The sequence below is a fragment of the Coptis chinensis genome, chromosome 4, assembly GCF_015680905.1.
Source record: "Coptis chinensis isolate HL-2020 chromosome 4, ASM1568090v1, whole genome shotgun sequence".
NCBI classification, from domain to species: domain Eukaryota; kingdom Viridiplantae; phylum Streptophyta; class Magnoliopsida; order Ranunculales; family Ranunculaceae; genus Coptis; species Coptis chinensis.
The window spans coordinates 70,531,031-70,540,580 of NC_141459.1; the positions used below are offsets into that span (position 1 = coordinate 70,531,031).

At 44.9% G+C, this 9,550-nt stretch overlaps 1 protein-coding gene across 1 annotated transcript; it reads left to right on the forward strand.

Moving 5' to 3' along the window:
* Window positions 1-7,706: 7,706 nt before the first annotated feature.
* Window positions 7,707-8,969, forward strand: LOC147504619 (uncharacterized). Its single transcript, XM_086605284.1, has one exon. It carries the CDS (start codon window positions 7,707-7,709, stop codon window positions 8,967-8,969), a length of 1,263 nt encoding a protein of 420 aa, XP_086461410.1.
* Window positions 8,970-9,550: the final 581 nt, after the last annotated feature.

Genomic DNA, 9,550 nt, shown 5'->3' on the forward strand with positions numbered 1-9,550 from the left:
TGAATTTCTGCAGGCATACAAGGTGAAACAAGGGTTCTCTGCCCCCTACAACCCCGAGGGTAACAGACAGGCAGAATCTTCCAACAAAATGATAATGAACAACCTGAAAAGGAAGTTCAAAGACAAGAAAGGCGCGTGGGCAGATGAGTTGAACCATGTTTTGTGGGCTTAGCGAACCACGCCTCGGACAATCAACAAGGAGACCCCATTCGCCTTAGCCTATGGCGTCGAGGTGGTGTTTCCTTCAGAGATGGTGGCAGCTACTATGAGAACCAAGGCCATGGAGGAGGGATCGAATTGGCGCATCTTGGCAGGGGATTTGAATTTGGTAGAGGAGAGAAGAGACTCAGCTCGCATTCGATTGGAAGAATATCACAGGCGATTACAGAGGCAATACAACAAGCGGGTCAGGCCGCGACAATTCAAGGTAGGAGAGTTGGTGCTCCACAGGGTTACCCCAAGCACAAAGAAAGAAAAGGATGGGAAGTTGGGTCCAAACTGGGAAGGGCCGTACACTGTGGTGGAAGTAGAAGGGTCTGGTACTTACAAGCTACGAACGATGGAGGACAAACTGATAGAAAGCCTTGGAATGTAAGAATGTTGAATTTTTTTTTACAATTGAATGTAATAAAGTTATAAAACAATGTAAGAAAGATCCAGCGCAGAGGGCTGGAGCTGTTCGTAAATATATAAAACCACAGCACTTTTGTGAAAGGAAATTTGCTTGTTATGTATGATGTCCAAATGAGAATGTGAGTCGCAGACAAGATATACAAGAGACACATGCGGCAAGGAGAGTGACCCTATCAGGCTTCCAAGCCTACCAGAGGGAAATGCAGCGAAGGGGATGAGCCCTTCGCTGATGCTAGAGCTGGAGCAAGCCTGGAACAAGATAAGTTATTCCAGCAGGCTCCACGACCTGATCGAGCCCACGAAGTGGGATGAGCCCTCCGCGGATCAGAGATGCAAAAGACACATGGGGCAAGGAGAGTGATCCCAGCAGGCTTCCACGCCTATCAGAGGGAGAGGCAGCAAAGGGTATGAGCCCTTCGCTGATGCTAGAGTTAGAGCGAGCCTGGAACAAGATGAGTTGGTCCGGCAGGCTTCACGGCCTAATCGTGCCCGCATAGTGGGATGAGCCCTCCGCGGATCAGAGATGCAAAAGACACATGGGGCAAGAAGAGTGACCACATCAGGCTTCCACGCCTACCAGAAGGAGATGCAGCGAAGGGGATGAGCCCTTCGCTGATGCTAAAGCTGGAGCAAGCCTAGAACAAGATGAGTTGTTCCAGCAGGCTTCACGACCTGATCGTGCCCACGAAGCGGGATAAGCCCTTCGTGGACGAGAGATGCGACCTATACATAGGGCATGAAATCCAATCATGGGGAGAGATAGCAGAGGGGATGAGCCCTTTGCTGATACAATGCCAGAGATGACTCTAAACCTGGGGCAAGATGAGTTGCCCCAAGCAGTCTCCTGAAGATACAGAGCCCGCAAAGTGGGATGAGCCCTTCGCAGACGAGAGATACGATCTATACATGGGGTATGGAATCAAATCATGGGGAGAGACAGCGGAGGGGATGAGCCCTTCGCTAGTACAATGCCAAAAATGACTCTAGACCTGGGGCAAGATGAGTTGCCCCAAGTAGTCTCCTAAAGCTACGGAGCCCGTGAAGTGGGATGAGCCTTTCGCGGACGAGAGATGTGACGTATACATAGGGCATGGAATCCAATCATGGGGAGAGATAGCAGAGGGGGTGAGCCCTTTGCTGATACAATGCCAGAGTTGACCCTAGACCTGAGGCAAGATGAGTTGCCCCAAGTAGCTTCCTGAAGCTACGGAGCCTGCAAAGTGGGGTGAGCTTTTCACGGACCAGAGATGCGATCTATACACGAGGCATGAAGTCCAACTATGGAGAGAGACAGCGGAGGGGATGAGACCTTCGCTGATACAACGTCAGAGGTGACTCTAGACTTGGGGCAAGAGGGGTTGCCCCAAGTAGCTTCCTGAAGGTACAGAGCCCACGGAGCGGGATGAGCCCTTCTCGGATGGGAGATACGATCTATACATGGGGCATGGAGCCCAATCATGGAGAGAGACGGCGGAGGGAATGAGCCCTTCCTGGCTGAGGCAACAGAGACATCAGATTGGGATGAGTCCTTTTCAGACAGAATATACACACAATGCCTGGGGCAAGTAGGGTTGCCTACATCAGGCAACATCGCCAACCAAGGGGAGAGAAGGGGACTGGTCGAAGGCATATCTAGCGGATATAATAAAAAAGAGTAGGGGATAGAGGTAGAGCCCTAGAAATCTACCTAAGGAGATAGGTTGCAATGTAAACAAGTAGTTAGAATCAAGAGATAAAGAGGCAACTACGCAATAGGAAAAATCAAATATCACATTAAAAGAAATAGTAGCAAAATGAGGAGTGTAGCAAACAATGTAGAAGTATCTTATTACATAAAGAAGATCTCTAAATCATTTCAGAGGTGGAATCATTGGTGGGTATCACATCAGTAGTTTCTTGGATAGTGGCAGCGGGAACCTCCTCAATAGCTTCCTCGACGGAGGCCGCGGTGGCCTCAGGAGTGACTGTCGCTTGGATCAATGGTTCGACTATCACTGGATGTTTGCGAAGGACTTCTTGGGATGACACATCTTCTTTCGTGGCTTCTGGGGATTCGATCACCGGGGTGGCGGGCCTTTCAGGGAGAAGACGACCTTCCCGTGTGAGTCTCTCATGCTCCTCTTGAATCTTCTTGGCTACGCTCTTGTCGGCTAGGAGCTTGAAGCGGTCGCAGAGTACAGTCATGTCGGCCTGGTGCTGTTGCAGCGATATGGCGGAGGCCTCTTGTTGCTTCTGGGTGAGGGCGTCCACGGCTGCCTAATGTTGTTGAGTGAGGGCATTTAGGCTGAGCTGATGTTATTGGAGGAGCACTTCCTTTTGATGGCTCAGACGTTCGTTGACCTTATCCATGTACTGTTTGTGAGCTCTCTCCGTGGACTGGAGCTCATCCTGGGCCTTGACTTTGGCCAAATTGGTAGCTGCTAGATCTGATTGAAGGCTGGCATAGGCAGATATTAGGCCACTAGGGCCGTTGAGCTCTTTTTCCAGGGAGGCCACTTTGGTTTTGGCACTGTACAGGCCGCGGATCATGAAGGAGACATCCAGGCTCACCTAGGATCGAAGAGGAAGAGGGATTTAAAAAAAAAAAAAAAAAAAAAAGTACCCTCTCCCAGTTGGTATACAGTGAAGTACGGTGTTGATCAAACGAACCGTCTGCATACGCTATGTCTTTAGGCAAGTGCGCATTGTAAAAGAGAGAGGAGGCCACGACCGCATTATCCAGTGCGGAGTCTACGGTATTCACCCTGTGATTGCACACATTGAAAATTGGACAAAAGTCATCTACAGGTGCGAGCTCAGAGGCCGGGGTAGTAGGAGGAATTGGTTCTTTGCGAGACCGATGTGTGCGAGGGAAAGAGGCAGCAGGGGGAAGGGATGAAGTGGTAGCGGCAGGTTCTTCGGATGTGGAGGTCCACTGAGTGGTAGGGGTAGGTTCTGAAGATGCTGAGGTCCGCTGTTTCTTGGATGGAGGGGGGTCTGCAGGTGCTCATACCTCTGTGGAGGGAACCTCCTGCACCTCATCTTCATCGGTATCACTGTCAAAAAGTTTTTGCTTGTGAACGTCCATATCTTCAGGAGGGGAGTGGGGAGAGGTGTATTGATCGTCGCAATTGGAGATAGAGCGGAATGAAGGGACGTCTTTAGGAGCGGAGGAGGTGGGAGGATCGTTAAATTCAAGGGAGGCAGGGGAGTGTGTGGAGGGTCGGGGACGATTGCGGTGGGAGGTGTGAGTGTGAGACCTTTTCTTTGGAGGAGGAGATGCTCGAGGTTTATGCTCTTTGGGTGGCCGAGGACGAAAAAATGGAGCTGAGAAACCGCCTATATTATGTAGGTCGGGGATTGGTAGCAATGGGGTAGCGGTAGTAGGATGAATACCCAGGCGGTCGGCTTGATCAGGGCTGAGGTCGCAAAGCTGTTGAAAAATAGGACTCGAGATGCTGGAGTAAATGCTGGACTTGGAATCTGGCCGCCAACCTGAAAAACAGAGAGATACCACGGTTTAGAGATAACAGGGGCAATACATCAAGTTAGAAGGGAAGAACAGAGATACGCACCGCGGGGTATGAAGGCGAGATAGTTAAGAGTTAAATCAGAAGGAAGGTCTGCAGACAGAAACTGCCCCGATACGTACAACGGGTAGTGATGCCACACTTTATCTGAGGTTGTGACGCGGAGTAGAAAGGATTGCTTCTGGGGCCGCACACAAAAGGACTGGTACCCCACACCGACATCTTTGCTACTTTTCTTGATGTAGTATTGAGAGAAGATATCGCGGCTCGTAATCTTAGGGTCTCCGGTCTTATTATACGAGTTCGCGGCATACATAACTCTCCAAAAATTCCCTATTCCTTGATAAGGGGGAATATTGAAATGATTACATACCTCGACGTCCAGTAGAGTGAGAGGCAACCGTAAACCGGCGACAATTTGACCCACAGTGATTACAAGGTGCCCCGGACATCGGGGAACCAGGAGGGGGTAGTGGGTGACAGATGGCATGTGTTCTAAAATGACGTCGGGTGGAATGCCATAGGCAACCCTAATTGCGCCCAAATTAGGTCTACGGCACCGGAAGGGGGCGGCAATAAAGAGATCGGGTGGCCAGAGGTGGATGGGACCGCAGTAGGGACATTAGGAGGGGGTGGAGACGCTACTTTACCTGACCAGGAAGAGATAGAGTCACCGGATTCAGAATCAGACATTGGAAAAGGAGAGGAACAGACACTAGAATTTGAATAAATTCAAGTAACAGTGCAAACTAAAACAAAAAGAGGAAAGCTCAGAAAACGTGCCAAGAGAAGCAAGTAGAGAAGTGAAGAGCCCAAAGATAATGCTTGAAGGGAAAGGAAGTCACCGAAGGAATTGAGGACGCGCACGCAGGTCGGAAGTTGGTCGGAGGGGAGAAAGGTGGCAGAGCAGTAGAGGAGCGAAGGAAGAGTGTGAGAGTTAAAATGAGAAAGGAAGGAGAAGGGGAAGAGTTTAAATAGAGGATGGATAAAAAGGTAATTTCAGAGAGTTGGGAAAATTGAGGGGTCGGGCCAGTGATCCAGCCAATAGGCAACGCGTGTCAACCCAAAGTACGAGGGGCGGCAGAAAACACGTGTGATGATTACAATCAACATCACACGCAAACCGATGAGGGGATATTAGGCTGCACAGAGAATGAGGCGGTGAAGGTTCTCGACCCCGGGTCCATTAATAGGACCGCGGAGTTGAGAAGGGGCATTTGTGGTGGCCCAATAAAGGGAAAGAGACCAAGTCAGTGGGATAAAGAGGGGGATGCAGGGTAATAAGATAACCCGAGAAATAGGGAAACATAACCGTGAAACCCTAGACTGCGGATGTGGCATGTGTATGGCAGAGATGGGGAGCCACATGATGAGAGGACAGATGGACGATCCATATACAGAGTGTGTGGTGACCCCATAAAGGGAAGGAGACCAAGTCAGTGGGATAAAGAGTGGAATGCAACATAAGAAGATAACCCGGGGAGCATGGAAACATAACCGCAGAACCCTAGACTGCGGACGTAGCATATGTACGGTAGAAAGGGGAGCCACCGGATGAGAGGACAGATGGGTGATCCAGATCCTAAGGGGAAGGGGTATAAAAAGAAGAGGATGGAGATAGAAGAGAAGAGGCCGCATTAGAGAAAGGGGGAACAAAGACACTGAGAGAGAGAATGAGAGAGAAGGAAGTGAGAAAAAGAGAGAACTATTGAGAGATTGAGATTTTAGGTGCATACAATGTTCTAAACTTGAGTTTATTACTATTTAGTACCACAAACTTTCACTTTTTTTTCCTATATGGTACCTACACTTTGTTTCTCGCCTATTAGTACCATGAACTTTTAATTTTGTGTAATTTAGTACCTCCATCCATTTTCCATCCAAATCTGTCAAATTTCTCTAACGGAGACATGGGTTTCTCTAATCACATGACTTAAGTTTCTCTAATTAGCGCCTTAATAACCCAATTACTTACGAACAAACCAAAAAAAAAAAATTACCCAAAAAAATCGAAAAACACAGAGAGTAAAGAGAGTAAAGTGTCGAACGAAAAACAGAGAGTAAAGCTTCATCCCTCTTTTGTCTTAGTAAGTATTTTTATAATCAAAGTTATTCCCTTCTCTTTTGTGTATGTTTACTTAGGTCAAAATTTTTGGGGATTTGTATTATATATTGAAATTGAAATTGTAATTGTATATTCAGATCGAAATTTGGATTGAAATTGTATATTGATTCTCATATACTTTTATTATAATGTAATAATTTATTGACTATTTTTTTTTTTATATAGTGGACAAGTTCAACTTAGTATTACACCATGGTGGTTTGTTCTTTTGGGAGCCAATATTGCATTATGAAGTTGGGTATAAGCAAGTGTACTATGGTCTTGATCCTGCTGCTATGAACTTGGATGATCTTCATGCTAAGCTTGCTCAATTGGGTTATATACTCAACTACAATTATTGGAAGCTATGCTATCATTATCCTGGGTTGTCTCTAGTAGATGGTCTTAAAATAATCGGCAATGAAATATCTATTTCTGAAATGTTAAACCAAGCTGCTGTGTATGGAAGCATTGAAGTGTATGTTATCCATGAAGAGTTTGAGGTTGAAGATGAGTTTGAAGAGGAAAGGGGTGTTGATGACATCAGTGAAGTTGGAAGTTTAGAATTTGCCACTGATGATGAAGAATTGATAGAGGTTAGGGTATCAAATGCACATAGGAAGGCTGAGAAGTTGGCTTCAAAAAAAGGTAAACAAACAGCTACATAACCACCTTCTGAACCACTTTCTGAACCACCTACTGATCCACCTACCGAACCAATGACCGAACCACATACTGAACTAATGACTAGCCCACATAATGAAGCTGTGGATGTACCTATTTATGATGTTAATGATGGTTATAATACTGAGTATGCTGATAGTGATGATTATGACACTCCTGAGTCAGAATCAGATTATGAGTGTGACACTCATGTTGTCAATAGGGAGAACCCAAGAACTAATTATCCTGTTTACAATCCTCAACAGGACATGTTTACATTTGTGCCTGAAGTTGGGCTGAAGTTTACCTCTCCTCAATAGTTGAAGGAGTGTTTGAACAACTACTCAGTTGCAAATGGTTTATCCATTTGGTATAAGAAGAATAGGGCAACACAACTTCTAGCTCTTTGTGCTCCAAAGTGTCCATGGAGGCTATATGCAAGCTATATGCAAGATTCATCAACTTTTCAGATCAAGACATTGAGAAAGGTACACAAGTGTGGTAGAAACTACAATGTTAAAATGGGGAATTCAAAGTGGCTTGCGAAGAGGTATTACAATAAGATACTTGCTAATCCAACCTGGAAGCTTGCAGACTTTAAGTCTGAAATCTTGAATGAATTTGCATTATAAGTAACTACAACACAATGTCTGAGAGCCAAGAGGAAAGTTTTAGGTGGTGTTGACAAGGGTTTAGAGCTTTATTATGCCAAGGTGTCTGACTATGCACATGAAATCTTAAGGTCTAATCCAGGTAGTATAGTGAAAATAGAGGTTGATAGACCTAACCCAGTACAGATGGAAGTGGATGCACCACTACCAGTAGGTCATTTCCAGAGGATGTATGTTTGTTTTCATAGTTTGAAGAAGGGTTGGTTGGAAGGATGTAGACCTGTATTAGGTCTAGATGGTTATTTTTTGAAGGGATTTGTCAAGGGTGAGCTTCTGACTATAGTAGGAAGGGATGGGAACAACCAGATGTTCCCTATTGCATGGGTACAAGTGGAGAGTGAGAACAAAGACTCTTGGTGTTGGTTCCTTGACAGATTGCTTAATGATTTTAATATTTTAGATGGACAAGGGTGGACAGTTATCACAGATCAACACAAAGGACTTGTTGATGCTCTACATTTGTGCCTACCATTGGCTGAGCATAGGGCATGTGCTAGGCATATATATGCAAATTTTAAGAAAAAATATTGTGGGCTGCAACTCAAACTTGCTTTTTGGAAGGCATGTAAAGCGTGTACACCTCAAGAATTTGATGCTGCTATGGAAGAGCTAAAGAAAGTGAATCAGGCAGCACATACATACTTGATGGATAAGAATCCAGTTGCATGGTCAAGGGCCTTTTTTGCAACTCACTTTAGTTGTGAAACTGTTGAGAACAACATGTGTGAAGTGTTTAATGGGACAATTGTTGAGGCTAGGAGTAAACTAATAATCTCTATGTTTGAGGAGATTAGAATGAAGTTGATGGAAAGAATGGTCAAGAGAGTAGATATGATGCGAGGATGGGATGATACGATATGCCCTAGAGCTAGAGAAAAGTTAGAGGCAAACAAGCTGGAATATAGGCACTGGAGGGTATTTTATTTTGAGAACCAACAGTTTGAAATCGGAAGGGGTACGATAGCTTATATAGTGGACATGAAACAGAAGACATGTACTTGTAGACTGTGGGAACTCAGTGGAATTCCTTGTTGTCATTCCATTGCTGCAATGTTTAATAGTGGAGATGAACCTGAGAACTATGTTACACACTGGTATTCTGTTGAAAGCAATAAGAAGGCATACTCACACTTGCTCAGACCCATGAATGGTGAGAATCTCTGGATAAAGACTAAGGTTGCAAAGTTTTTGCCATCCAAGAATAGGAGAATGCCAAGCAGGCCAAAAAAGCTACGGAGGAAGGACTTCCATGAATCACCAAGTAAGAAAACAAATGTTGTTAGTAGAAAAGGGAAAAAAATGACTTGTCAAAGATGTAAGAAGGTTGGCCACAACAGGAGAGGATGTAAAGAGATACTAAATGCACCTGTAAGTCTCTTACTTAATTGAATTAAATTTTAGTTACTTAATTACTTTGAGTACTCACTAACTTTCATTACAAGAAAACCAAGTGAATGATGACACTCCTATGAATGAAGAAATGACTGGTAATTACATGAATGTGGAAATGAATGATGTCATACATGAGACTGTAAGTATTCCCCAAAGGACAGCCAAAGCCAAAGATAATGTTGTTAAAGAAATACCCCCAGAACATGTAAGTATTCCTTTTTAAAATTTATTTTATGTTGATTGAAGGTCTATTTAACTTTTTCACTTTAACAGGTGAGAAAGTACAAGAATCCAATTGTACCAAGAGGTGTTTTAAACTTAGTTGGTCCAAATGGTGCCATATTCACAAAGGTAGTAATTATTTGTGTATGTTCTTTTGTGTCCATTTATATTCGTAGCTAAGTTAACTTCTTCTTTATTTATGTTTGTAGCTTCTTGGTCAGAAAAGAGGTAGATGGAGTGCTCCACTTGATCCAGCTGCTTCAATAGATGTTGAGCGCTCAACTCCAAGTAACACTGCATCCACAGTTGAACCAATACTTGAACTTGATCCAATACCAGCAGCAGTGTCACACCCC